Source organism: Denticeps clupeoides, chromosome 20, assembly GCF_900700375.1.
Source record: "Denticeps clupeoides chromosome 20, fDenClu1.1, whole genome shotgun sequence".
NCBI classification, from domain to species: Eukaryota; Metazoa; Chordata; class Actinopteri; order Clupeiformes; family Denticipitidae; genus Denticeps; species Denticeps clupeoides.
In genome coordinates this window covers 11486375-11513490 of record NC_041726.1, presented here as the reverse complement: position 1 = coordinate 11513490, position 27116 = coordinate 11486375, and the positions used below count along the sequence as shown (strand labels likewise).

General features: G+C 42.5%; 3 protein-coding genes across 13 annotated transcripts; 2 read left to right on the top strand and 1 right to left on the bottom strand.

The window, feature by feature from the left end:
- The first annotated feature begins 4458 nt into the window (after positions 1 to 4458).
- On the top strand, positions 4459 to 11230 carry LOC114770484 (heterogeneous nuclear ribonucleoprotein R-like). 11 transcript variants are annotated; one of them, XM_028964455.1, is made up of 15 exons: positions 4459 to 4637; positions 5313 to 5470; positions 5642 to 5760; positions 5853 to 5960; positions 6087 to 6200; positions 6327 to 6503; positions 6598 to 6733; positions 6898 to 7103; positions 7192 to 7341; positions 7428 to 7549; positions 7637 to 8166; positions 9854 to 9908; positions 10546 to 10613; positions 10934 to 11061; positions 11143 to 11230. In XM_028964455.1, exons 2-12 carry the CDS (start codon positions 5317 to 5319, stop codon positions 9871 to 9873), a joined length of 1836 nt encoding a protein of 611 aa, XP_028820288.1. In that variant the 5' UTR covers positions 4459 to 4637; positions 5313 to 5316; the 3' UTR covers positions 9874 to 9908; positions 10546 to 10613; positions 10934 to 11061; positions 11143 to 11230. The 11 variants fall into 11 exon arrangements, with proteins under 11 accessions (XP_028820288.1, XP_028820287.1, XP_028820285.1 ...); XM_028964454.1 differs by having other exon boundaries at positions 10716 to 11061; XM_028964452.1 differs by having other exon boundaries at positions 9758 to 9908.
- Positions 11231 to 11923: 693 nt separating this feature from the next.
- Positions 11924 to 14682, top strand: LOC114770315 (dnaJ homolog subfamily C member 8-like). Its single transcript, XM_028964124.1, has 9 exons — positions 11924 to 12047; positions 12542 to 12643; positions 12773 to 12829; positions 12915 to 12981; positions 13186 to 13280; positions 13365 to 13436; positions 13548 to 13639; positions 13746 to 13821; positions 14249 to 14682. The coding sequence occupies exons 1-9, from the start codon at positions 11973 to 11975 to the stop codon at positions 14369 to 14371; spliced, it is 759 nt and encodes a 252-aa protein (XP_028819957.1). The 5' UTR covers positions 11924 to 11972; the 3' UTR covers positions 14372 to 14682.
- A 1386-nt stretch (positions 14683 to 16068) lies between these two features.
- LOC114770659 (transmembrane protein 65-like) lies at positions 16069 to 27083 on the bottom strand. The gene is made up of 8 exons (XM_028964730.1): positions 26956 to 27083; positions 26114 to 26369; positions 21786 to 21830; positions 21572 to 21639; positions 21292 to 21346; positions 20585 to 20627; positions 20174 to 20279; positions 16069 to 17814 (listed from the first exon to the last, which is right to left on the bottom strand). Exons 1-8 carry the CDS (start codon positions 26980 to 26982, stop codon positions 17722 to 17724), a joined length of 693 nt encoding a protein of 230 aa, XP_028820563.1. The 5' UTR covers positions 26983 to 27083; the 3' UTR covers positions 16069 to 17721.
- Between the last annotated feature and the right edge of the window lie 33 nt (positions 27084 to 27116).

The window sequence follows — 27116 nt, the reverse complement described above, 5'->3', positions numbered from 1 at the left end:
GCTTACAAGTGCATGTGACCCCATCTCTCCTTCTCTCTGAATTAAAACCAGCGTATCAGAACGACACGATAGCAGGAGAGGGGTGTAGTATACTGAAACACTGTCTCCCAGGCCGAAGTACAACCCAAACTTCTGAATCGATTAATAATACACCATATTTGTGTTTACTTATTAGAGTTTACTTTGCATTGTATGGCTGCACTATTGCAGGTCAGAGGATATATGGGTCGTGTCTTCTGCCGTTCGTATCCCGTGTTGTGTATCTGAGACAATGGTGAAATAGTATAACCGGCGTGCCGCAGTAACGGACAGTTGGAAAGTACCCACCAGCTCTCTTTCTCTTTTAGTCTCAGTAAAATGCTGCTGCTGTGGCACCTGACTCAGCCAAGAATGATGCCAAACAACAGCCAAGCCCTGGTTTCTCTGACAGAGGCAAGCTGCTGCCGGTTCCTTATTCGCTGTTGGGTTTTTATTTTTTTTATTCTTCTCAATGTGAAGGATCCACACAGATTGAAACAGCTTTAGCTCAGCACAGCCACTGGCAGTCAAACTTGACAGGAAAAAATACGAGCTCATGTGATGCGGTAAAGGATTACAACCACAAAGCATGAGTCAGGGCAGCCCGTAGTTCACATGAGGATAACGTCCGTCTGGTTTTTTTTTATAAAGGGATGTGGGCCTTCCTGGGCATTCCTCGTTTTGGATCAGTTTTTAGAAGAAGGTCTCTGGTTTGCATTCCTTTAATCCTGGGTGTGTCGTGTGTTGCGCCGAGGACTGAAGTCTTGAAATGCCACCACATTCCTTACGGAATGCCACGAGACATAAACACAACATTGTGGTTTCTCTCTTCGTGTTGATCCCCACCCCTGAAAAAAAATGGGTTGTTAATATAATTAATTTTTTTGGCCCTGAACTCCCCTGTCATAATGCCGATAATCCCCTGAATTTCCCTGGCCCGGCTACTTGAAAGGATTAAAAAAAAATTACCTTGAAAAAGTCCCTTATTCTGAGTGTGTCTAGTGGTTGAAGAGCACCACGGCTGTCCACCTTCAGGAATTGCACGATATGACCTCGTGATTTCCCGTAAATGAAATTACAGTTTCGGGAAATGAAAGGTCCTGCTTTCTAGCAGGAGCCACTGAAATTTCATTTGTAATTGAACTTGGACCGAAACAGAACTCGGCCTACTAAAAGACAGGAGTACAGAACAATACAAAACAACACTTTCTGGTTTAGTACAACCTCACTAATTATGCTATGCAAAATGTTCAATGATAATAAAAAAATAATGATATAATCCAGAGACGGAAATATTCCTCAAAAGCGCCATAGTTTAAAAAGGTTAAAAAACGCGTCGAACGAATGTGTCAAAAAAAAAAAAACCTCAAGCCTGTATATTTACCTGGCAACTAAATATGCAATTGTGGACCCATCAAAAGCCCAAACAACAGTCTTTTGTACCACCTACTGGCCACATGAACAATTCTGCTGTTTAAAAAACAAGATGCCATGATGCCATTCCTTTATTTATTGGGGCGCAGGGCTGAATGAAGCCCTGGCGACCGCCTTCTGAGTTATCGAGACACATTTGTGATGTTATGCTGAGATTCTCTGGGCTGTTTGGTCTGTCTTCCATCTGGGTGCTGTGGTGTGGTTAGGTGGTCTGTGGGCATACCTCTAAGGCTGTGCATTTCTGCTTTGTACTGAATATGCAGGTGTTTGTCCCGAACTATATGCCTATATGAGCTAAAACCCTGAGCTATTTAGCTACTATTATTAAATGCCAATGGCAGTGAATTAAATTGTCCCAGATAACATGGTTTACTTGTTCACTGCCATGTAAAACTGTTCTGTACACAATGATCAGTAGTAGGTATGATCTTAATTCCCGTGGCAATGTGGATTCAACGATTCTGTACGTATTGATTGTTGTTATTATCGTTCTATGTGTAATTTATAGTAATAGGGAAGGACTTAAACTACATTCTTATAGTGTCTGTCTTTCGAAGTTTGGAGGTTGAGGTTGAGGTTGAAGTTTATTGTCATATGTAAAGTACAGCGTACAGAGCAAAATTAAATTCTTACTTGAAAACCTCTCCCACATAGACAGAACATAGAACATGATACATAGAAGACATAGAAGACAAAGTGCAGCAGCAATAAATAAATAAGTCACAGAAGGGTGAATATATCTAAGTTGCATAATAAAGTGATGGTGCATAATTTAAGTGACAGTGCAGTTCATACTATGTGTTGTATAGCCTGATGGCACTGGGGTAGAAACTGTTCCTGAATCGTGATGTGCGTGTGTGAATTGTCCTGAGTCTTTTGCCTGATGGCAGGAAAGTAAAAAGTGACAGTGCAGGGTGGCTGGGGTCCTTCAGGATGCTCTTTGTTTTCCTGAGACAGCACGTAAATATAAAAAGACCTTCGAGTCGTTATTGAACCAGCGACCTAAGGATTACAGGCATTAAAACTACAGTCCTCCGCTCTACCAGCTGAGCTATCGAAGGAACTGTTTGTCCACATTGTTCGCCATTTTTTTGTAGTGTTTGTCTACGGCACCATTGCATTTATCTTCTTGTTGGCTGTAAATAACCCTCCAATAGAGGCCTTGCAATGCCCTTCTGTTTCCTCCATGTTCGGAGAAAAGCATGGAATTAGATCTGACAAAATGTGCCTGAGTTTGCAGTGAGGGAAAGAAAAAGTGTCATGTTTACATTGATCTTATTACTGTCTGAACAAGATCCACGGACTGTAATCGAAAACTGGTCAAACAAGTTCGGGCAAAACCTCAAGCTTAAATGATGTTCTAGTAACCAAATAATGACACCGTAATGACAATGAATCAAAAGCAAAACTTTCAATCAGCAAACTGAGTATTATTTTTTATAACTTCCAGTCATTCAGCTGTGTGCCGCAGCTTACTATGTTTCTCAAAATATGAACATTTTTGAAATTGTGGGAAAGCTGTACATTTTCCAGTGTGTAAAAAATTATTTAAAAAAATGAGAACCCCTTTGTGAATGTTCAGAGAAGAGCAAGGAATTTGATAGGAAAAGTTTGCATGAGTTTTCATTTGTAAAGTAAGAAAGTGTGATATTAATGTAACTTTATTGAACTTCACAATGACAGATCTGTACAAAATCCACAATAAAAAATATATTACCAGCATGCATATCCTGAATAGGTTACTGATAATACAGTGCAAAATGTTCAGTAATAATAAAACAAAGCACTACACATGAGATCCAAAAAACGTCTAGTACGCCATTTGCCCTGGTAACTACATGCCAAACTGACGACCAATCAAAACCAAGGCTTTCCGTTCACAGCAAAACCAATCGTCTCTTGTGACACCTAGCGGGTTGATACCAGTGCAATGAATTTATGCCAAATGCAAAATGATGTAATGAATATTGATTATTTTATGTTTTTTGAAAGAAGGTCACTTTACTGCTTGGTCTGCCCCATTTTTCCTTTCTTTTTTTTGAGGTACGTGGTCTGTGGCTATATCCTGAAAGCGACCAAAAGAGACACTTCATCATTTGCATATGCTTTTAAAGAAACAGTTTACTTTGATGCATTCCTAAATGCTGCACAATGACATCCAATGTTGTTTCATGTATGGAAACAAGTATTGACATGTCACTGTCATAGTTTGTCATAGTTTTTTCACTGGCAATGGACTGTAAGAAAATTTGTTCTTGTTATGCCCCACCACACCACAATAACGGAAAAACTACATTTATAAATATATATATTTAATTTTATCCGGAAATCTCAGATTAATACAGATTAAAATTAATTTAGGCAAACTGTAATTAAATAAACCCATCGAATTTAAGTTAGTTAACTAAACGCAGTCTTTTGCGCCATCTAGTGACGGGGTTAAAAGTCAACAGATACAGAGGAAACCTCGTTTAAAACATACCGTGTAGATGAATTATTATACAATAAAATATTCTGAAAATGTGATAAGGACATGTACTTCAAACCCAGGTTCAACCCTGAAGCAGGATTAATATTAACATGGTTTTATATATCCTATATCTAAAGGGCTTTCGTACATCTCTGTTGCACTGCTGCTGTACCACAAACACCGACATTTCTCCGCAAACGAACAGAAGGTTATGCAGAAATGTAAAGTTACGTTCGTAAATACGTAAATAACACCTAATTACATGAACCATGTAATTAGTCAGCAAACTCTTAACATCTTGTGAGGCAACATAAAACGTACTTACGTATATAACGTTATGTAATAATGTTATGTTGTATATAAACTTAAACATTCAGTCGTAAACAGTCTAGTCACTTTAAAATAAATGATACGAAGTAAAAAATAATAGTTCTGCGTTGTCGGAGCCGCCATTGCGATTCTCGAACGCTGCTACGTCACGCAGGACGTCGTACGTGCGCGCGTCCGCCGCGCTGACGCCAGCGTGGGGGGGCTGGCCTTCACGGCGAGGAAGTGGCGTTGTTTAGCGCGACGGGCTTCGCCTGGGTTGTCTCGTGGGTAGCGCTAGAGCCACGAAATCACGCCGTTTTAAATGTTAAACGCGCCCGCGGAGCTCCGACGATCGACCGGTTGAGCGCATCGACTGCATAAATCGACCCATCGCGTGGCAGCACAGGTGAGCCGCGGCTGGACGCCCGTTTGGGCGCTTTTGGCGGGTGGATTATTTGAATTCCGCCAGGTAGGCCTCGGGTCGGGCGAGCTAGCAGCGGGGCAAAATATGCCTCCTGGCTTTGTTTTCTGTTGTGCATTTTTAAGAAGGGCCACTCGTATTTCAGCAATTGACGGAATGACTTTTGCTCTCTAGTGAAATGGTTTATCCGTGTTTTTGAGTCGGTGAGGTCGCTTTTTTCTTCTCTCGTTTGCCGGTTAGCTTAGCAGCGTTGCTAACACGCGAAGTGGGCGGACCGCGGTAACAAAACACATGTAGTAAAAAGTAGTGCATGCGAACGGGCGCTGCTGCTAAGTGCACAACGCGCACTAGTTATTTATTCTTTTATTCCGCGAGTGTGGAATATTGAAACAGATGTTCGTTTTATGCCTTAACGCTGCAGCGTTAGTTTCCTGGCGCTCCAGACAATTCCTGCGGTTCCCACTTTCGCTTAGCCGCCTTAACTGGTAAATAGCTGCAAATAATTCAGGTACGAATTAAGCTTTTGGTACACAAAGGCCATAAACTGTGTGTTGACTTGGTGTTTTTTTTATTTATTTATTTAAAACAAATTTTAATATTTGTTAATTTTTATAATTTTATTTCTTTATTTATAACAGTCTTTTTGGCTTTTTTATAAAGAAGGATGGCAGCTGAGGTGAACGGCAGCTCCGCTGCAGTCAAAGAGGAGGAGGAGCCGATGGATGTTTCAGCCGAGCACACTGAAAACTACCAGACCCTCATTGATGCTGGCCTTCCCCAGAAAGTTGCGGAGAGCCTTGACAATATCTTTCAGACCGGTGAGTTTACGGAGCCGAGTAGTCCTGTTGTCTCGTCAACAGGTTGTGTAGAAATATGTATGCCATAGATAAATCAAATCTTAAATTAGATCAGTCACTAAAATTGACAATATCTTCATCATGGTGTGCAAATGTAATGTTGTTGTCTTTAAATAACCTTTTTCTTCAAAGGTCTTGTGGCGTATGCTGACTTAGACGAGAGGGCGATTGATGCCCTGCGTGAGTTCAACGAAGACGGAGCACTTTCTGTTCTACAGCAGTTTAAAGAGAGCGATCTGTCCCATGTACAGGTCCGTATGTTCATCACTGATCCAGTTTGCCGTTATATAAACCACGTCTGGTTTCTTACGGTTTCCAATATGTATTGTCCTTGTTCACACAGAACAAAAGTGCTTTTTTGTGTGGGGTCATGAAGACGTACCGGCAGAGAGAAAAGCAGGGGAGCAAAGTTCAGGAATCAACGAAGGGTCCTGATGAGTCGAAGATAAAGGTCGGAAAATGTTATCATATTTACAAAATTTGAAAGTCTTTAGTTTTCTAACGTGGTTCTCTCTGTTGCTCCAAAAATGTCAGACTTTGGATTTTAAAAATCGTAATGAAAGGTCTATCCACACAGGCGCTTCTTGACAGGACGGGATACACCCTCGATGTCACTACAGGTCAGAGGAAGTATGGTGGACCCCCTCCAGAAACAGTGTTTTCTGGGACACAACCTGGTATTGGAACAGAAGTAGGTATTCACCTACGTTATGAGTTGACTTTTACTTCATAATTATAATTCTGTTCACAGTTCATAACATCTGATTTGCACTGCATCTGCAAGACCCGCTTATTTAATGGCTGTTGTTTCCTGTAGGTCTTTGTGGGAAAGATCCCACGAGATCTGTACGAGGATGAACTGGTGCCGCTGTTTGAGAAGGCCGGATCCATCTGGGACTTGAGGCTAATGATGGACCCGCTCTCCGGGCAGAACAGGGGCTACGCGTTCATCACCTTCTGTAGCAAGGAGGCAGCACAAGAAGCCGTGAAACTAGTAGGTCCTGCCCAGCATGCGTCTGGGAAGTGCCAAATGACCCGACTGTGTGTCCTTTTAAACTATAGCTGTGTTCTTGTGTTTGAAAATTTAGTGTGACAACTACGAAATCCGACCCGGGAAATACCTTGGCGTGTGCATCTCTGTTGCAAACAACCGGCTGTTTGTGGGGTCGATTCCGAAGAACAAGACGAGGGAAAGCATCTTGGAGGACTTTGGCAAAGTTACAGGTTGGGCAAACATGCAGCTTGGTCCTGAATTTTGTTTCTTTCCAACAACCCGCATCTCTCAAATTAAGCCATTTTGAGCAAACAAAGATATTCTGCCTTTAAGCCTTTGTTTTCATAGTCTCTGTTAGACATTGGGGTTAAAGATGGCTTCTGTGTTGCTGCAGAGGGCCTGCAGGAGGTCATCCTCTACACCCAGCCCGATGACAAGAAGAAGAACCGCGGCTTCTGTTTTCTGGAGTATGAGGATCACAAGTCAGCGGCTCAGGCCCGGCGCCGACTCATGAGTGGCAAGGTGAAGGTGTGGGGCAATCCCGTAACGGTGGAATGGGCCGATCCGGTCGCTGAGCCCGACCCAGAAGTCATGGCGAAGGTCAGATATTTCTCGATGTCCGTTGAATGTAAAAAAATATTCCTAAATACATGACGGATTTTTAACCTCTCGCTCTGCTCACGATCAGGTGAAAGTTCTGTTTGTGCGTAAGCTGGCCACAGCAGTGACCGAGGAGCTGCTGGAGAAAACCTTCTCTCAATTCGGCAAACTGGAGCGGGTTAAGAAGCTGAAAGATTACGCATTCGTCCATTTTGAGGAGCGTGATGCAGCTGTGAAGGTGGACGTTTTTACAGTCATTAATTTTTTTTTATTTGCATGATTTAATATTGGAAGGCAGTGACTTATTGACCTTTTCTCTGTTAGGCGATGGAGGAAATGAATGGCAAGGAGCTGGGAGGAGAGGAGATTGAGATTGTTCTGGCAAAGCCCCCAGACAAGAAGAGGAAAGAACGTCAGGCACAACGACAGACCACCAGAAACACAGGGTGAGAACGATAGGAGCAGGCTGGTTTCATTCGGACCGGTGTGTTCTGGCGGGCTCACAACTTACATGCTCTCTTCGGCATTTGTAGGTATGATGATTATTACTATTACCCACCACCCCGCATGCCTCCCCCTGGGCGTGGCAGGGGGCGCGGTTCCCGGGGCGGCTACGCCTACCCCCCTGATTACTACGGATACGAGGAGTACTATGACGACTACTATAGCTATGACTACAGAGGTGGCTACGATGATCCTTATTACGGTTATGATGATGGCTATGCCATGAGGGCAAGAGGCAGCCGCACCAGCCGTGGTGGCCCGCCTCCGCCCAGAGCCCGTGGTGCCCCACCCACCCGTTCACGAGGGGGCTATTCCCCGAGGGGGGCTCCCATGGGTGCTCCTCGAGGTGGTCGTGGCGGCCGTGGTGGGCCCTTCCAGCCCCAGAGGGGCCGTGGCGCCCGGGGGGCTAGAGGGAACCGCGGCGGCAACGTGGGTGGGAAGAGGAAGGCGGACGTCTTCAACCAGCCAGACTCCAAGCGCCGGCAGACCAACAATCAGCAGAACTGGGGGTCTCAGCCTATCGCCCAGCAGCCGCTGCAACCAGGGGGCGACTTCTCTGGTAACTATGGTTACAGTAATGACACCCTGGAGTTTTCCCAGGATTCCTATGGGCAGCAGTGGAAGTAAAAGGTATTCTGTCTGAAAAGAAATGACACTTAAAGAAAAAGAAATCCTGAAAAGTGATTTGGCCGCAGTATTTGATTGACTCTTGTCCTTCATTCATCATTAAATATTCGAAACAGAATAAAATATGGACATAACAAGAATTGGCTGTACGGATTCTGATTGGCTGTAAATCCTGTTGTTCCTGAAGAATGTAAAAATTGTTTTCCCATTGTTTTCCCCCTCCCTAAATTGTTTCATACTGTTGTGGTTACGTGGGACGTGTTTTATATCTTTTATTCTTTTTTTGTGGTTTTTCTTTTAAAGTCTATAACGCTTTTTTTTTTTTTTTTTTTTCATTTTTTTAAAGGAATTTTTTTTAGTTTTTTTTTCTCTCCCAAAAGTCTGAGAGGACATTAAAATCATGAAACGGCCTTGCAGAAAACTAATGTCCCTCAAACCCACCATTCTCACTTTTCTTTACCTGGACCACCACCTCTTTCTAATTTCTACTAATTGCATTTGCTTGTATATTATGGCATATACGGCTAGAGGCTTTTTGTTGTTTTTTTCTTTTGCAAAAGTGGAGAAAAGAATCCACTGGAAGGAGGAAAAAAAATTTGTAGCAGAGAGTTAAACATTACATTGTATGTCTAGCGTTTCTAGAAGTAGTTCAATTGTGTTTTTAAACCTGAAATAATTATTACGGCGTTATTTTTTTTCTCTCTTTGAAAATGCTCGTTAGAACTTGGTTTGGCTTACCTTAAAAGCCGCCGCAGTTTGTTCTTTGATGTTTGTATTTATAACTTTTTTTGTTTGTTCCATTTCAATAAAACACAAATTGAGCATTCATTGGTCGGAAACCAAAAAAATATATATTGTCCCAAGAATTTGATTTGAACTTTGAAGCGTTTCGTGCTCGTTTGCATCGACATATCAGAAAACAATGTGCCGGTGGCAGTCATTGGGTCACTTTGTGCGAATTTTTGGGGCTGTAAAACTGGATTTTAACCCTTTGCTTACAAACATGGTCTGAAACTCCAGGAACAGAATAACAGTAACAGATTTCCGCGCAGTATTTTGGGTGTTAATTCCTGTTTTAGTGATCTGCTTTTGTATAATAAGAAAAGTATGAAATCACTTTGCTTAATATTAGGGCTGTTAAAGTTATTGCGTTGATAAATGTTTGTACGGCCACTTTCCTTTGTGTGGTGTTTGTTGCTTCTTAGCCCCCTGTGTACTAGTTAACTACAGGGGTTCGATTGGTTTCTTCTCTATTACTTGTACATACTACACACACAAAATGACCAACAGAAATAGTGATCTTAAATTGTCATGTTAACTTTGACAGCCCTACCATGCAAGAATTGTACAACTTCCCTCTCTGGCTCGTACAAATACATTCAAACATTCCTCATATGTCCACCAAAACCAATTCAAAACAGAGATACCCAATTGGGATCTTAAAACTCCACTGAAGTCCAAAGGGTTAAAATTCTTCTCAAGTTCAGCAGGACGGACTCCCAAGCTCTCCTGTCTCTCCACAGGCCGAAGCGATGAGAGAGAGAAGAGAGCACGACTCTTGTGTTTGGTCGTGTGAGTGCAAACCTAAAGTGTTGTCCCTTCTCATTCGACTCACCCAGGTGGCGTGTGGCAGTGCTAGCCTGAGGAACACCACTGCTGTGTTCTTCACTAAGGGTGAGCTGGTTCTACTTAGTCCCCTCTCTTCCTCACTTTCAGCCATTTTTCTATGAGTGCTTTTCAGAAACGGCCTTTTCTTTTTGACAGTGCACTATGCCTCTAGTCCAGGGTTGTTTTCATATACACAGGAGTCCATACTGATTTCAGGGTCCATAATTCATCTGGTGCATGTGGACAAATCATCTGGTTCTACAAATGCCTAAACATTTAATGGGCCAACGTATCATATCAATTATATAGTATGGGTGATCCAGACATGGAGCACAAAAGCGACATCTTGTCCCAATGAAGTGCATTAACCTTATCACGCCGCTAGATGGCAAAAGCATACTGAAGACTTCAAACAATGTGACAATGGTCTGAAGGCACACCCGGCAGTGTTTGTGTATGGCGTGCTATTTTCACACTTGTACACGTTTCTATTGAGATATTATAATTTCCATTTGGGAATTCAAATATCATTCATGTGCGTTATATTGAGCAGGTATCTACAGGTATTAGCAATGCACCCAACCAAACCAGCTGGGATTGGACAAACAGCGTGGAACCTTTTATTATACGGTTGTCACCAAGGGACAGCTGTGTTTCAGGGTTGAGTTTTGATGTGTTGCTCTTGTCTTCACCTGACTGTCAGGAGGGCTGCCTCATCCAGATCTCTGCTGGAGGCGAAGTGTATAGGTGAATGGGGTCGCCACTGACTGGGTAAGGAATTTAACGCTGTATCACATCTTCCAGTACTCCGTTACAGTACCTGGCTCCACTCGCCTAAATTTGTTAAAGCATTTGATTTATATATGATTATAGTGGATGGTGTGTGTCTCCTATGAGCAGAGAAAGGTAATAGTAACCACAAAGTGCAAACAGGTATGCTCATTTTTCCCCTCAACCAATCCCTCTTATTTCAGAAAGATGATAAATCATTTTTTGTGTTAAATCATACTTCACAAAGTAATGGAATTACCACTGCATATCAATCTTACCTGTGTATCTGTTAACATGGCCTCTTTTCTCTGTCTTCACAGTACAGGTATATCAGTCATTGTGCCCAAGGTCACAGATGAAGCCTGGATTAGTCAGAATTTCAATCAGTGGCCCAAATTGGTTGTATGAGTCTTTTTCTTCCAGGGTGTTCTATCTGTTATGGAAGAAGGTATATGAAAAGTCTGATCATGGTTTTATGTATAAATATATATATTTTTTAATGTAGCTAAACACATTTATGTTTTTATAGTGGCTTCTGCAGGACCTGCATCTAAAGAAGAGGCTGAAGGGACATCAAGTTAATACTTTTTTTTTTTTTTTTTTTAAATGGACTAGCCTTTTGCATTTATATCATGACTACCTCGTGTGTGTGTGTGTGTGAGAAGTCTATAATGTCTTCTAATGCACTCTTTGTATGAGGTATTTGTCTCTATGCTAATGTATGATTATGTATACATTTTAATTCTGTTCAATAAAGATGTGCTGCTGTAAATTAGTGTTTCTTACTTGTTATAACGTAGTAATTTTACTTTACTTTAAACCATGGGGCCAGGTTTGCTGGTGTGGCTGGCACAGAGCACACCATCATACTGTCCTCAAATCGCAGGCTTTCTTCATGTACCCGACTCTGGGGTCTCACACAGAACAACAATACGAGGGGCGAAAACTGTACCTACCCAGCCTTGAACCTGGGGTGCTCCAAAACTACAGCTTTAATAGATCTCTATTAGTGTGGCAGTCAGATTAAACCATAATGATGACCATGTTTCACGTCCCTTCCATCAATGAGGAGACATGGAATTTCTGGAACAATATGATCCAGTATGATTTATTATGAGCTATTTTTAGACACTGGGTTATTTTCCTGTGGACGTACAGGACGTAGCGTTCACTCAACTTTAATGTCTGGACATAGTTGATATGAAGGAAATCTAAGTTTTTCAATAGTATTGCATCTGGTGGGTTTTTGTAAATGTTATAAATGGTTTGTAAGGGTTTGTGCTGTCGCTGTTTTATGAGCGTTGCATGTAGGGAAATGTCACGTGACACAACGTCACACCCAAGCCTGCTTGAGCCAAGATGGCTGCCGCTGCAGGAGATTCTGCTACTCCGGGGCTTGGCGCAGACGATTTGTTTCAGACCTTTTATACAGAGGTAAGTGCTTCTGATGTCACGTGTGGGTGCATTAGGTGTGTTGTACATACAGGTCGCGACTGCGTGACTGAAGTTAAAACGTTTCTCTGGTTCATTCTTCGCGTGGCCTGACAACACCACTAGCCGGCTAGCATGCTAGTCGTGTTTCAGGCTAGAAACTCACCACACATTAAACGTTCATTTAATGTGGCATTTAAATTCAGCAGTGAACTGTTACATTAAATGAATAAGGTGCGGCTATAGCTGTACAACGGGCGTGATTTAGAAAGCGAGCAGACCATTTGAAGTGTTAATCGAGCAGTTCGGCCATTTTCATCCCTTGCCGGATTTAAAATGTTGACCAATGTTGAGGTCAACCGCAGCATCGCGACATAATTCAAGGATGAGCGTCAGTCCCCGTGGACTGGATCCGTAACCCTGGCTCTGTTTTAATGCTCGGTTGAGGTAAGTAAATCGGGGACTAATTAAACGCGGTGTTGTGTTCTTTTCGTCAGGTCAAGCAGATCGAGAAAAGGGATTCTGTGCTCACCCCAAAGCAGCAGATCGACAGGTTACTGAGGCCCGGAGCGTCGTATTTTAACCTCAATCCGTTTGAGGTGAGTGTGAGATGTGAGGTTACAATGTTGTACATTTTCTATGGTTTGTCGAAAGTCACTGTGTGTTTTAGTCTGGAGAGATTCTCGTACGTGATGCACAGCATTATGGGAACTTTTCTTTCATTGTAGGTCCTACAGTTAGATCCTGAAGCGACTGACGAGGAGATAAAAAAGCGCTTCCGGCAGGTGAGCGGACAACGTCGATCCGTTAACAACTGAGTTTTCTCCGCTGGTTCTGTCGAGATGCTCATGCTTAACCCGGCCGTTTCAGCTGTCCATCCTCGTTCATCCGGATAAAAATCAAGACGACGCAGAACGAGCACAACAAGCTTTTGAAGGTATCGGTGTTGATAATCTAACGTCAGTGTTCTGGGCGAGATTTCTCCCCGCACTGATTACGTGATTTGAATGATTTGATATGATGTGGGGCTCTGAAAGGTTTCAAAAAAATCTCCAAGCCATTGATGAGTTTTGACGATCCTCATCGTGTTCCTGTGTTTAGCATTGATTTGTAATTTCGTTGCTTTCCCCCGTACTAACAGCGGTGGAAAAAGCGTACAGGCTACTCCAGGATGGAGAGCAGAAGAAGAGAGCAGTTGATGTTATCCATGCTGGAAAGGAATACGTTGAACATAATGTGAGCAGCACTGTGTAACTGTGAGTATAGCGTGTCTGGTTTGAATCGGCTGTAATAAGCTGATCTCCCATCCTTTTTTCATAGATGAAAGAGAAGAAGAAACAGTTGAAGAAGGAGGGGAAGCCCATGGACGTTGAAGAGGACGATCCAGAACTGGTGTTTATCAGAACCACTTGTCCATTCTAGCATAGCGTTGTATATCGCGTCAGGTTGCAGATGTACAGATGTACCAGATCTAGAGTCTGATCATAAAAAAAATTATTTCAGTTTAGACAGGCAGTGTACAAGCAGACCATGAAGCTGTTTGCAGAACTGGAGATCAAGAGGAAGGAGCGGGAAGCCAAAGATATGCATGAGAGGTGATGCTCTCCCACCTACACAAGCCGAACTCGCTCACTGCCGGAAGCGGTTTATCATCCTGACCTGCGCGTTGGCCTTTTAATAACTTTTAAAACCGTTCTTCAGGAAGAGGCAGAGGGAAGAAGAAATCGAGGCACAGGAAAAAGCCAAGAGAGACCGCGAGTGGCAGAAGAACTTTGAGGTGAGGGTCACTTGCGATTTCTGCCTTATGTTTTGGAGCCGTGGCGGCGTAGTGGGTAAGGAACCCTCGTGAACAAAGGGTTGAGGGTTCCTGACCCGCCGAGGTGCCACTGAGGTGGCCTTGACGAAGGCCAGCAAATTCTGGCCAGCGAAGTGGTTCGCTTGTACTCCCGCGAGGGTCTTTTGTGGGATTCAGTCCTTTCAAATGTAAAAAATTTTTCTTTCATTCAAGCGTACTGGAATTATGTACAATTCCGGTGTCCACTTGTTCTCCATCATTAATATGCAAGAACATGTATTTTTACTTTTTGTTACAAGCCACATTTCCTTTCTTGAAATACAATAGTAGGAGCACTGCACCGTCTGTTGTCTCACGTGATTACAGTTTGTGCATATAAATGAGTTTCATGATTCTAACGCTCCTTCAGGAAACGAGAGACGGGCGGGTGGACAGCTGGAGGAACTTCCAGGCCAAAGGCAAAACCAAGAAAGAAAAGAAGAACCGCACGTTCCTCAAGCCCCCTAAAGTGAAGATGGAGCAGAGGGACTGACTGCTCGCAGACGCCGCCGTGTGGAGATGTGACGACCCTCTGATTCCACCAGAAACATCAAAAGACGTCCCTCGCAAGAGTGGTTTTGTGAAGACGACGTTTTCTTTATTTTTTAAAAAAAGAAAAGTGTACATACTTGTTAAAACTGTGACCCTTTGAGAGACTTTTTGGCATGAATACTAATGAGGAAAAGGATTTTCTTTCTTTTGTCCGTTTCTGTAATCTCCTACTGTGACCTGTTCATGTATTTTCCCCCCTTTTTGTTTTTTAATGCCTGTCCGTCTTAATAAAAGCTCATTTGTAGCACTTCATGCACGTGTATGTTTGGAAAGACTCTCTCATGTGGTTTTATTAGACATTAATCATTTGAGGCAACAAATATTTTAACAGGACTTGTGTGATTTGGTCCCATGTGCTCCCTGATGTTTAAAAAGTAGATATTCTTACTGAATGAATGTGAATAAATGAGCTTTAGCCTTGCTAACCACTGGCCTAGTAATCCGAAGGTTGCCGGTTCGAATCCCGATTCGCCAAGGTGCCACTGAGCAAAGCATCGTCCCCACACACTGCTCCCCGGGCGCCTGTCATGGCTGCCCACTGCTTACTCAGGGTGATGGGTTAAATGCAGAGGACACATTTCACTGTGTACACTGTTGTGATGTGCTGCTGAGTATCACAAGTGACAATCGCTTCATCACTGCTGTGAAATGAAATAAACGCTGTCGGAGCGTGACGTGTGATTGCGTCTGGAGAGTTTAACGTTGCGGTTTAAATCGTCTGTGTTGGCGGCGTAATCTATGTAAGACATTAGTACGTTATAGAGTAGCCGACACAGACCATTCTATAGAGATACACACTATTCCTACTTAGATTGATGTGGGAAGTGGCCGTTTACTGTTGGTCTCGCAATGATGGTAACTTGTACGTTGCAATGCTATATTTGTTTATTGACAGGTGTGTGTGTGTGTTTTAAGTAAAGCTGTGTTAATTGCTTTAATTCATTTTAAATATTTCACACATTAATGTCATCATTTAACACTCACACACACGTCACGCCTGAGGGTTTCTATGCAGGCAACCAATTTGTGTTTCTCGCTCATGAGACTAATAGTAAAAGTCAACTTTATTGTCATCTCACCTTACAATTACACAGAGAGACGAGATTGTGAAGCTTCAATGATTCACTGTGTGAAAATAAAGACATATTGCAAATGGAATAACACAAAGCGTGACAAAGGACATTGTGCACAGACCCACAATATAGTGAAGGTTGAGACAAACCAGGCGGACAAGTAGCAGCAATATGACAACATATCAGTGTACATGGTATATAATATACTATGATAATAATGGTGGTAGTTGTGATATGACATAATATGATAATAGGAACACAGCAGCACAGTGTGAGGTAGTACTTTATAGTAGTTTAATAGGTAATAGTTTGAAATATTAGTGTCAGCTTTACTTTTAGGAATTCATAGGGTTACATAAATCACACATTTAGCAAACCAATCATGATTATACTTTGCAAAATGGGCAATTAATAATGTTTTTAATTGATTGTGTCTCAGCTGGACCGCTTTCTAGTCAAATATAGTCCTATCTTCACTAATTTTCATGTATTGCACTATTAACAAACATGATGAAAGTGATCATAATCCACTCTTACATACTGAATAAATCTATGATGCAATAAATTGTGTTAAGTTGGCATTTATTTTTGGAGCCTACATGAAGACTGGATCGCATAAAAAAGATCAAATACAAATCCACACGTTTCCTCACAATTATAAACAAACATCAGTTGCTACATGCCTTTGCATATATATTTCACCATTTACCACACAAACACCGGAATCAGGGGTTCCACACCGGATCCCCCACTAGCCTAGACCAAATAAATAAATAAAAAAAATCCAAATTCGCCTTTTCTGTGAATTTTACAGATTTACCTGCATGTGTGTAACAGTATATTACAAATGCATTTGTAGTAATCTGAAATTCATTTACTTTTCTCTCAGAGGAATATCGGTGGGCAATGCTGAAAATAATAATTGCATATATGTGCATTTTTACTTTAATAGAATGCTCCCCAAAGAGCTTTACTTTAAATAAAATTACAAAACTAGACACATTTGGTCTTTGGAAAAATAGAGTCATTTATAAGTCAACTGATTCTTCCAGCCTTCATTTATAGTAACCAGTGCTTCTGCTTTCGGACACATTTTCATCCAATTCTTTCCTCAATACACGTAGAATTTCCTATGACATCAGTCTGAATTTAGTTCCTACTTTTCTACACAGTGCCCGCCCTCAACGAGGCTTTTTCTGTAAACCTAAACACAGATAAATTACTTAACATGTAAAACTGCAATACATTTACTTGATACATGTGCTTAAAATCCTTCAAAATATTCATTTCCATGTAATAACATTCATTTTTAGTGTGTCTGTAAGGTCAAGCGTGCGAGGTCGGACTTGACGTAGTTAATATGTAGCTGACAGAAGAGGGTCAATTTAGGTGAACATCTAAAATAATCTACAGCTAAGAGGACTTGTAGGTAAAAGGAAAGCATGCTAAACCAAGACAAGCAGGTATAAGTTCAGTGCTAAAGAACAGTTTGCCTATGACATATGACTAACAAAGATATTACAGAAAAAAAAAATTAAAAAACACTGTGAGGTAAGCACTTTTTTCAAACCGAGCAAGCACCATAAAAAACTAACATTCAATAGGAGGAGAAAGCAGGCAGGAAAAGCAGAACTCATCATTAATAAAACTTATTCAGAAAGTGTCAACTGTTCATGAATTTAGTGATTATGCCAAAATTGTTCGTTTAAATGTTAAATGCAAATCAAATTCTGCTTGATTTGCTTTTTTTATTTAAATAAGAATTCCATTGAAATGTTTAATGCTCGCAAGCATGTACTGATTACCTATTTGGAAACCACTGTCATTGCACTGGTTCTGCATGTGACCGGCCATTTTGCACAGGCGTGTGCAGCCCGAGTGCGAATGTGCCTGTCTGCAGACACGGAGTTTAAAATACGTAGCAGAATAAAACTAGCATTTAATACTTTTCAAAACGCCACTTCCACCTCCAGCACTGAATAGGGTATGACTTTGTACGCGTAGTGCAACATCGAAATCCCAGGATGCACTGGTGTGCAACAGCACCATCTTCATGCACATTTAGTGTTGAACTTGGAATAATCAGTTTCATGCGTTAAGACACTGAGATGATTGGCAGCTCCAGTCTTCTGTTGTGCGGCCCTGGGGCACGTAGGTGTGCTCAAGTCGAACCCAAGATTGTGCTTCAGCTGCAGTAATGATGTGCTGTAATCGACGGTTATGTTTCTTTACCCTCCTCATCCTCGTCCTTCAGGAAAAGTAAAGGGAACATCCCGAGAATGCAGCCGATCGTCACGCCAATCGCTTTTCCCTGTGACAAATGACTTACGTTACATTCACATTACACCGCACCTACACTACATTTAGTTTGGATCCTGTATTTTGATTGGTTGGTTTGCACCCACCCCTCGCCAGAAGATGAAGAAAAATCTATGCTTGTGAGTAGGGAGGAGAAAGGAGGGCATTTGCTGATATAGAAAAACCTCCCCCATCTCTGCTCTGATTCTTTCCAACCTTTGATACCACACCACAACAATTTTTGAACAGGATATGAATCATATTAAAGTTTTGTGAAACATTAAGGTCTCTTGTGCTATGGGGTATGCAGGACTTCTTAATCATATGGAAAAGAAATGGAACACGATGCACTTGGGTGACCCGTTCTAGAGCCAAAAAGAAATGTTTCGCGGTGAAACGTACGGCAAGCAGCCATATAGCATGAAGAACCAGATTAATTATAGTTCCTTGGAAGACATACAAGAGACGTGGAGAGAGGAAGGGGGATTTCTTGCAAACAATTCAAAGCCCATCAGGCACTGATGCTGGGAACAAATACACTGCAGAAATAAGAGTTTTGAACTGATAATAGAAGATTTTTTCCTCCGAGGCCCACACTATTTCTCTACAGAAATGCACCATACCAAATAAAATAAACTAAAATAAAGATTCAATGGCTAGGCATGATCAGAGCTAAGCGAGGAGGAAAAGTAAATTAACTTGGTTAAAAATATGGTGTAGGTGGGGAGAGATTATTATTATTTCTCAAAGATTGAATAAATTTAAAGGTATAGCCTGAAATGAAATGTTTCCTACTTTGAAGAGAGCTACTTTGTTCCCAAAAGTAATATATGGATGTCAGACCTAAATTCAGTCTTTTGAACAGGGATATTAGTGAAAACAGAAGAGATCACATAAGACAGGATACAGGAAGATGAAAAGATGAGTCCGTGAAGTGGGAAAGACCTGGCCTTAAAAGCAAAGCTATGATGTTACATTTATTTTAACAGTAGAACAGCAACACACATTATTAGTATTTTATATAAATGGCTAAAGGGGATCCAGTATGGTAACGGTCAGTTGATTTGACAGTTTGACTGGGATATTCTGAGATGCTGACTCTAGAAAGGAGTCTAAATCTGAGCAAGGGATTGATGAACTGCAGAAAAGCGGCCTACAGGAGACGAGGGAATATTTTGAGAAAGCACAAATTAATAGAGAAATCTTTTCCTCCCACAAAGACACTTAACTCTGATGTTACAGCCTACAAATGGCAAAAAATGGAAATTAAAACTAAAACATGCATTGAAAAATTAAGCCCCAGATACATGGACTGAACACAAGGACATTGAAAGAAGATCAGTACATTTAAAAACGAGAATAAAAAATGCTAAATAATCTTTTAGGCTGAATATAAATATGCATAAAGTGGGCTAGGTGTATAGTGTACAGGTTTTCCTCTCCTGCTTAACAAAACACATTTTTGAAAATGACCGTTATTGGAAATAATTCATTTTAAATAAAAGGTCCCCTGACATGAGGTCCCTACCACGGTATCTGAAATCAATTTCCGAAATTCAGCCTTGGTGCTCGTTTATCAAGTCCCACAATGACATGGCATTCGCGGAAATGATGTCATCAACAACAATGTTCGGCATGTTGCCATTTTTCCAGAGAAAAAAATTGTATTAACCCACTGGTTCCTCAGAGTCTCATGGGACAGAACTAAAAAATACATTTGTGCTCATTTTTTCATCCAATCACTGAGTAAATGCAATGCTTTGCACAAGTAATAATGGTCGGTGGAGCTACTTTTTTAGGGAAAGGGTGCAAAATTCTCTGGGCAGAAAAAGCATGACAAATTGGGGGGTAACCTTTCCCCTTATGATGTCTAACGGGACAAATTTCAGATCAGAACATCTGAGCTGCCGCCCTCTGAATGGCAAGGCAGAATGACCAAAGCACTCTTTATACATTTCGCCATTTCTAGCCAATGCAGTACCATAGACAGACTAGGGGAACTCATATTAATGTTAAATAATTGGGGAAAGCTCCCATTTAAATGCACTTATCCAGAGCGACTTACAATCAGTAGTGACAGGGACAGTCCCCCTGGAGATGGTAGTAAGTGGGGTTCGAACCTGTGACTTTGTGGAATTCTGGTTCAAAGGCGAGTGTCTCACCCACTAGGCTACTACCACCCTACATTTCTGAAAATGAAACAATGTTGACTTCATAAAAAGTACATTGGAAGCACCAAAATAGTGGAGCATGGGACACTGGTGAGGTTTATAGGAAAAATGGGTCACGTAACACAATCAAACTATTTTTGTATGAGCAGTATTGCCTCCGGCAACAATGATTTGATGAAAGAAACTGTTTCTGACGCTCACCATGTGAGAGCTGAGCCTGGTTTGCCACATATCAGCCTGTTTGGGGGTCAGGTCAGGGATCTGCATGCCCAGTCTGGATGCTAGAGCCTCCACATAACCTGCAAGCCTTACCACACAAGTACAAAACAGATAAACCCAGATAAAACCGATACAATTGAGTTTGTTGCTGGTCCTCACATGTATTTTGAGGATCAGGATGGCATTTGGGTGAGACAAAGGCACATCAAATGCATGCGTAAGCTCATTTATGTACACACAGGGATAAAAGTAGGCTGGAAAGGACTGGCAGCACACATCCAAACTAACCATAGATTCAACTGGCTTAAAACTTACAAAGAGAGCATGTGTAAACTGGGCAAAAAAATATTAAAAGGAAAAAGACATGAATGAAAATAGAGATTGTTTGCTTACCCGAGGCCGGCCAGGTCTGATACCAGGTTTCCCAGAGCAGCAGCTGAGGGAAGAGGAATAATGCTGGTGAAAGTTGGACAGCTATACTTAACAAGAGCAGTAGAGTCACACGTGTAAAGAACTAAGTGCTAGTAACATCATATTATTCTAATATGCACAGGTCAGGCTCATTTTGAAATTTCCTGGAAATTAGTGAAGTGACAATTTGTCACATGACCCACTGCATGTAACCCAGCAGAGACGAGTGAAGTAACCACTCGGCTACATGGTATTTTCAAATTAGCTGGAACAGAAAATATTAGAAAGTAAATAAGAACATAACTGGCTGATGCACCAGAAACTCCTCTAGCACGAAGGTGTTCAAGATTTTCTAATAACCACTGACTTGTGACTTAGTGAACACGGTGTTCCACTGGACAACTAGAGTAAATGTTGCTGATAAATTTCCTCTCTACAAGTATGCAGATATTCAATCATTAACATGTAACAGTCTCTTACAACATGAACAGTGTCTGGATATGATTCTTGAGCAGTTTCATATTTTAAATGGGCAATGGTGTGTGTGTGTGTGTGTGTGAGATGGCATTACAGTCCATGCAGCACTGGTGACAACCCAAGAGTTACAGCAGATTGCACAACCACGTGAACGTTGCATGAGTCCCAGAAAGGAAGCAGTGCAGATACCAGACACAGCCGGCGACACATACCGGCCATGGTTGAAATTCCAAAGGTCACACCTATAGACACTTCAATCTGAGTTCCCTGAAGAGAGAATGTACCATTAATACTAGGAACAGGAGAAAATGCTGGTGCACGAAACCTTTCTGATCACATTAACAAGTCACTGAATCAGTATATATTCAGCAAAAATGTATTTGTAAGAAGGGTAAAGAATACCCCGGCCTCCCATAAAGCTATTCTCGTAAACGTATCGGAGCTTGAAGGGTCTACAGAATGTAATCTGCCCGAGAAAACCATTCTACTTACTGCAGCAATCATGATGGCGTTGTCCAGAAAGCCGAAGCCTACGAACGGAATGGCGTTGTGGAGAAGCACTGCAATCAAATCAGAGAGTGAGAAACAGTTGACTGCACTTCAGCGGCAGAACATGAAACCGGCTTATTATTACTGTGCATTCTATCTGTGTCCACTCTCAGGAATCGACCAGGTTCATTTAAAAAAAATGAAGAGCACGCCTTACCATATCTTACTTGAGCTGCACTTGGAGGAGATGCTTCCAGTTTCTCTAAAACAAATTGAGAAAGATACTCTGTTTAACAAGTAGTCAATCACATAATGTTATTTTTAATAGAAAAGTTAATCACACCCCAAAACACACAGTAAGTAAAAGGGGGTAAATGGTCGGTAGATTGCACTGAAACCCATATACTTCTAGTACTTTGACCTTCGGGTTATGAAATATTCCCCATGGAGTCAGAACAGTGCCATTAATCAAACATCCACAAATGTAGATTGAACTCACAAATGCTCAAAAATATGCTTCATGTGTTTTGTGCATTAAAAAAAAAATACTTTTAGGATGCACAAAACAATATTTTTATCTTACAGTGTTTAATGTCATATATTTAAAACAATTGCGCATCTGGAAATGGTGTTGTATTCATTTGTAAAGTGGAATATGCATTTTAAAATTGTGGGATTTGCTTGTGTGATTTTTGGCAGCGTCCTGACGTACTTTTAGTGTCACAAATGCTTTTACCAATCAGATATTAGTCCTTTTAACCAAATCACAATAAAGTTTTTCAATGCCATTGTGTCTGCGTATCATCTGTGCAATACTTTATAAAAACATGAACATGGTCATCGTTCAACCTGGCAGTGTACCCAAATTAATTTAGCTTAATTAACCTATATTCTTGCACTTGATAAAGATTCCATAAATTCATCACTCACAAAGGAGCAAGATATGTATATGAATGCCGCCACAACAGAATGAAGAGACAGTACACTTCACACAGCCTTTCACTTGGCAGAGTCGAGCGCAGGAATTGTTCTTCGGCGCCTGCGTTTTGTCTGAAGAACACGCTGGGGACACATGGCTGCCATAAGAGACGCAAAACGTCCCTGACCCTGCCTTAACCCTGACTGCTGCATGACTAGTCACATGCATTTGCATTTGAACATTATCAATTAAATATAGGCATGACAATAATGCAATACGAACGCACTAGTATTGTCAAAACCTATTGCAGCATGTAAATATTCATTATTAACAAATGATTATTTGCCGAATGCTGATTAAAATAGTGATTAAAAACCTGAAAGTAATATGTGCAGCAGCTGCAATTTCACTTCTGGCTCCAAACCAGCATTAAGTGTCTCATTAAGCCTGAGATTCAATTCAGAGTCGGTGCGGCATGTTCATTACAGGCAGAGTCTGAGCCTTAACTGAGAAATCCTACAGGACTGTGCCGAAACGACAGAAGCTTTTCTTCTTTCTCCGTTTTATTGTTGTGTTTGGAGGAAGCTGCTGCGATTAGATGATACGGAATCCCTGCACGCACCGTCTGGCCTCCATCGCCATCTGCCTCCTGTCAGGCTGCCATTAAACTCCACATGACAGCCAAGCCCGTACCACAGAAAAAAGGCATCAGCGCCGCGCTCGAACCACTGACTCCTCGGAGAGCAAATTAGCGGAAGTGGATGAAACAGGAAGGTGTGGAGGATGAAAGGGTCTCCTGAGGAAGCCATCTTAAACCCACTTCTCAGCACACCAACTTATCCGTTTTCAGAAGGCAATAGTGCAAAAAAATATGAAGTCCGTTGTTCATTAGAAAACCATCAAAAAGACAATCAAATCCTCTCCGGACTTCGTTAAAGTTTAAATGATTCTGGTGGCTAGAAATGACCGTTAAGGATGGAATATCTGCATACACGTAGAAGAACTTTATCAGCAACAATTAGTCTTCAGCTCCAGAGGGACGCTGGGGTCACTAATGCGAGTCTCTTTCAACATAATAATTAGAATCGATTCAACAAATTGATGTCGAGATCGAACAAGCTGCAAACGTAAGATTGTTTGGTAATTATTCCTGAATATAATAACATGAATTCCTACGTTTACATCGACTATTTCTGATATATTTTGTACTCAAACCCATTTTTTTCCCGGAGAACCATTTGAAATGACCCTAAACACAAGTAGAAACTCAGTCATAACACATGCTGTTCCGGCGTTGTCGAACCATCGGTTATAACACCCAGCTGCTGTTTGATTTATATGAGCATCTGGCATGAAACAAAATCGGAATTTTCTTTAATAACAGAAGCACAAACATTATTGCTTTCCCAACTTCGTTAGTAATGACTGCAGAATTGCACGTCTCTGCAATTTAACACAGACAATTATTTGTTATTCACACACACACACACAAAGAAATTAAAAAGCCTCCCATCCTGCTGCGTGTCTGTCTTCATTACTTCCAGCGGGTTTGAGGGGGCTCGCGTGGAAAATACAGAACCGGGTGATGAAGTGGAATCAGAACTGCTCATGTGTGCAGCGGGCGGGGCGGGGCAGCGGGGTTAGAACGCATGAACGATGCAGCCACAGCACTCCACACTCATGTCTGTAAAAAGGGGGGCGTGGAGCCCTGCTGCTCACGTTCTGCGGAGCCCGGCGGGCGCGGTCCGCCGCCGGGGGAATTTTCTGGAGCTGCAGAACGTTGAAGAAGCACGAGTGGCGTGTTAGTGAGGCAGAAATACGGGGGCCGACGCCCAGATGGAGGCGGATGAGAGAGGACGGGAAAGTTAAAAGCCCAGGTGTCAAGGAAGCATTACGACCTGAGAAATGAGCCACAGTAAATGTTTCATCGTGCTGCTTTAAAAAAAAAAAAAATCATTACGGGGGGACTGGCAGCCGAAGTCCTGCGTAGGCACTTGTTTGGTCTCATCGATCCGCAGCAAGTCCCTCCAACACAATAACCGAAATCCATAAAACGATGCTACCTCTCAAAAACCGGAGTAACGACCGCAAACCACCGATGCAACACTCACAAGAACATCGGCACAGGGATATATTCTCTAGTTTTAAAGGCTCTTTCAGGGACAGGGACAGTCCCTGAAAAGCTCTCCAAGTCCTTCAGTGCAGCGAAGGTGGTCAGAAGCATTTATTACTTGATAATAAAAGCTGCCAGTGGTACAGTCGAGGTGCTGATGCAGTACAGCTCTGCAGGCAGCTTTTACCGCGGTGTAACGATCGACTTTGCTTGTTCACCGAGCTTTCACACTCATGCCAAGCGTGAAACAAAAAACTTGGCATATAATGTTTATTTCACACCAGATTCTTCCAAAAGAGAAGGGCATAGTAAATAATACCTATGGGGGAAAAATACTGTATGATGTTTGGCGAGCGAGTTATCATTCAATTCTAATGATAAACTGGAGGCATGAGACTGGAGCAGAAATACAGTTCCAGTTCCAGGCCTGAGTGCAATTTATAGATTGTGTCACAGCTAGAGGAGTAAAGGTCGTGCATCAGCTCGCATATAATGGTGCCTCGAGGGACCAGCGAGATCTCAGACGAGAAGATGAGCACCGATAATTCTGCTGAAGTCTAGTCGTTATCTGAGCTGAGAAATTCGTGTTAAATTCCTGGAATTCACATACACAGGAAGAGGCATCATCTGGATCCACAGAGAACGTGGATGGGAAAAAGAAAGAAACCATCTTCTAATAAATTATGAAATAAAGCAGCATTCAGAAACCCTATTCTGTGGCCCTCTGGGCGTTTCTTTATTTCATATTTAATTTCTTTAGTATCATGTCTCTGGTACACATGGAAAATTCTCCATTATCAAAGCAAAAGCACAGTGCAATATTACATTCACGAGATCAAATATTGTCTTCATGGCCATTGACCATTCATGCCATTCATCAGAGACGGCCGTATTGATTGCAGGAATTTAAATGAGTGCTTATTTATGTAGGTCATCGTTGGACCATCGTTTCATATCCATCTACATTAGCTGCGACTTTTACACCCGTCCTCCGAAAGTCATCAACTACTTCCTACCAGCAAGAAACAGAACATTTATACGAGAGGACCTGGAAAACACACACACAGGTTTCCAGTTCGATTCCCAAACAGTCAAGGTGCCACTGAGCAAAGCACCATCCGCACACACTGCTCCCAGAGCGCCTGTCATGGCTGCCCACTGCTCACCAAGGGTGATGGTTAAATGCAGAGGACACATTTTGCTGTGTCACAGTGTGCTGCGCTGCAGTGTTTCACAATGACAATCACTTCACTTTCACTTGCATACACACACATAGAAAGTGTTTAATCACCCAGGACAGAGAAAATGGAAAGATCTGGGTTAGAGGGAAAGGAATGTACCACGCCTGACACTGAATCACCAGACCTCCACACCTTCCTCAGGGACTGGGTTACTATTGAAGAGTAACCCGGTTATTAAATAAGCAGTATGCCAATCCCTGCTACCACATCACGCCATTTTTTTTTTTATTCATTAGGTTGGTTTGATTAATATAAACTTAAAATATATTTACCTTGAGCTATCGCCATCGATTCAAAGCTCTGGAGCTCCTGCAGCAAGCACGTCCGCTCCTGGGGATGGAGGCCGTAAATGAAATCTCTAGCGCCCTTGGGCGAGCTGAGCGGCTCCAGCTTCTCCTTGCGGGAGTGGGTGCCCAGGCAGCGGGGCAGCGAGCAGGAGGCCGGCGGGAGGGTCTCCAGAGCCGCCGCCGCCGCACTTCTGCAGACCAGCCTGCCTCGCACGGCTCGGCGGAGGCAAAACTTCATCATCTTGGACGCGCCGGCGGACCAAAAAAATAACCTGTAGCTTCAAACCCGTTATAACAAAAAGACAGGAGCTGCGCAAAAAGTGGCCGCTCGGACTCGGCAGCTGCAGCAACTTTTTATAAAACCGAGTAGTATAACCGAAAGTCCGCTAAAGAGGGCGTTGGCGTCACTTTCTTCAGCGCCTTCGAGCCGAAATCTGCCGTTCTAGCGTCCACGCGTGAAAGCCGTGTGGAAAGTTGCTGCTGCGTCGGTCTGTCACGAAGATACGTTCCGCCGCCGAACCTACGTACTTTACGCACCCTGCGCCGAACCTACGTACTTTACGTAGTCTGCGACGATCCTACGTACTTTACGCCGCCTGTGCCGAACTTACGTACTTTACGCCGCCTGCGCCGAACCTACGTAGTTTACGCCGCCTGCGCTGCCGGAGCGAGCTAGCTAGGCTAGCGGGCTGCGCCGGACCCGAACCTCGCCGCGTATCAACGGCGGGAGAGTAAAACCGTCCGACCGCGTTTCCCCGCGACGTGGCGTGGCGGGCGCCGCCCCGGTCCGGCCCGGAAGAACGCGGTCTCGCCGGCGACCGACCTACTGGTGGCAACGAGTCGCACGGAAACATCTCGCCGTGTGCGAGGCGTGGAGAAGACCGACGCTCGCCATTTCCAACACGGTCCGACAAGCTAAACCGACGCAAATAATAAACGCGACAGAAAACGCGTGCGCTGCTTTTAGTGATTATAAGAGGGTCCGAAA

Excerpts from the sequence above, each read along its gene's own strand:
- LOC114770484 (XM_028964446.1), top strand. The coding sequence starts at position 5,317 with ATGGCAGCTGAGGTGAACGGCAGCTCCGCTGCAGTCAAAGAGGAGGAG. Across the intron at positions 6,734-6,897 it reads GGACTTTGGCAAAGTTACAG|AGGGCCTGCAGGAGGTCATC; the intron begins GTTGGGCAAACA and ends GTGTTGCTGCAG. Across the intron at positions 7,104-7,191 it reads ACCCAGAAGTCATGGCGAAG|GTGAAAGTTCTGTTTGTGCG; the intron begins GTCAGATATTTC and ends GCTCACGATCAG.
- LOC114770659 (XM_028964730.1), bottom strand. The coding sequence starts at position 26,982 with ATGTTTCCGTGCGACTCGTTGCCACCA. Across the intron at positions 21,640-21,785 it reads TGCAGCTCAAGTAAGATATG|TGCTTCTCCACAACGCCATT; the intron begins GTAAGGCGTGCT and ends ATTTGATTGCAG. Across the intron at positions 21,347-21,571 it reads ACGCCATCATGATTGCTGCA|GGAACTCAGATTGAAGTGTC; the intron begins GTAAGTAGAATG and ends TTCTCTCTTCAG.
- LOC114770315 (XM_028964124.1), top strand. The coding sequence starts at position 11,973 with ATGGCTGCCGCTGCAGGAGATTCTGCTACTCCGGGGCTTGGCGCAGAC. Across the intron at positions 12,644-12,772 it reads TTAACCTCAATCCGTTTGAG|GTCCTACAGTTAGATCCTGA; the intron begins GTGAGTGTGAGA and ends CTTTCATTGTAG. Across the intron at positions 13,281-13,364 it reads AGGAATACGTTGAACATAAT|ATGAAAGAGAAGAAGAAACA; the intron begins GTGAGCAGCACT and ends CTTTTTTCATAG.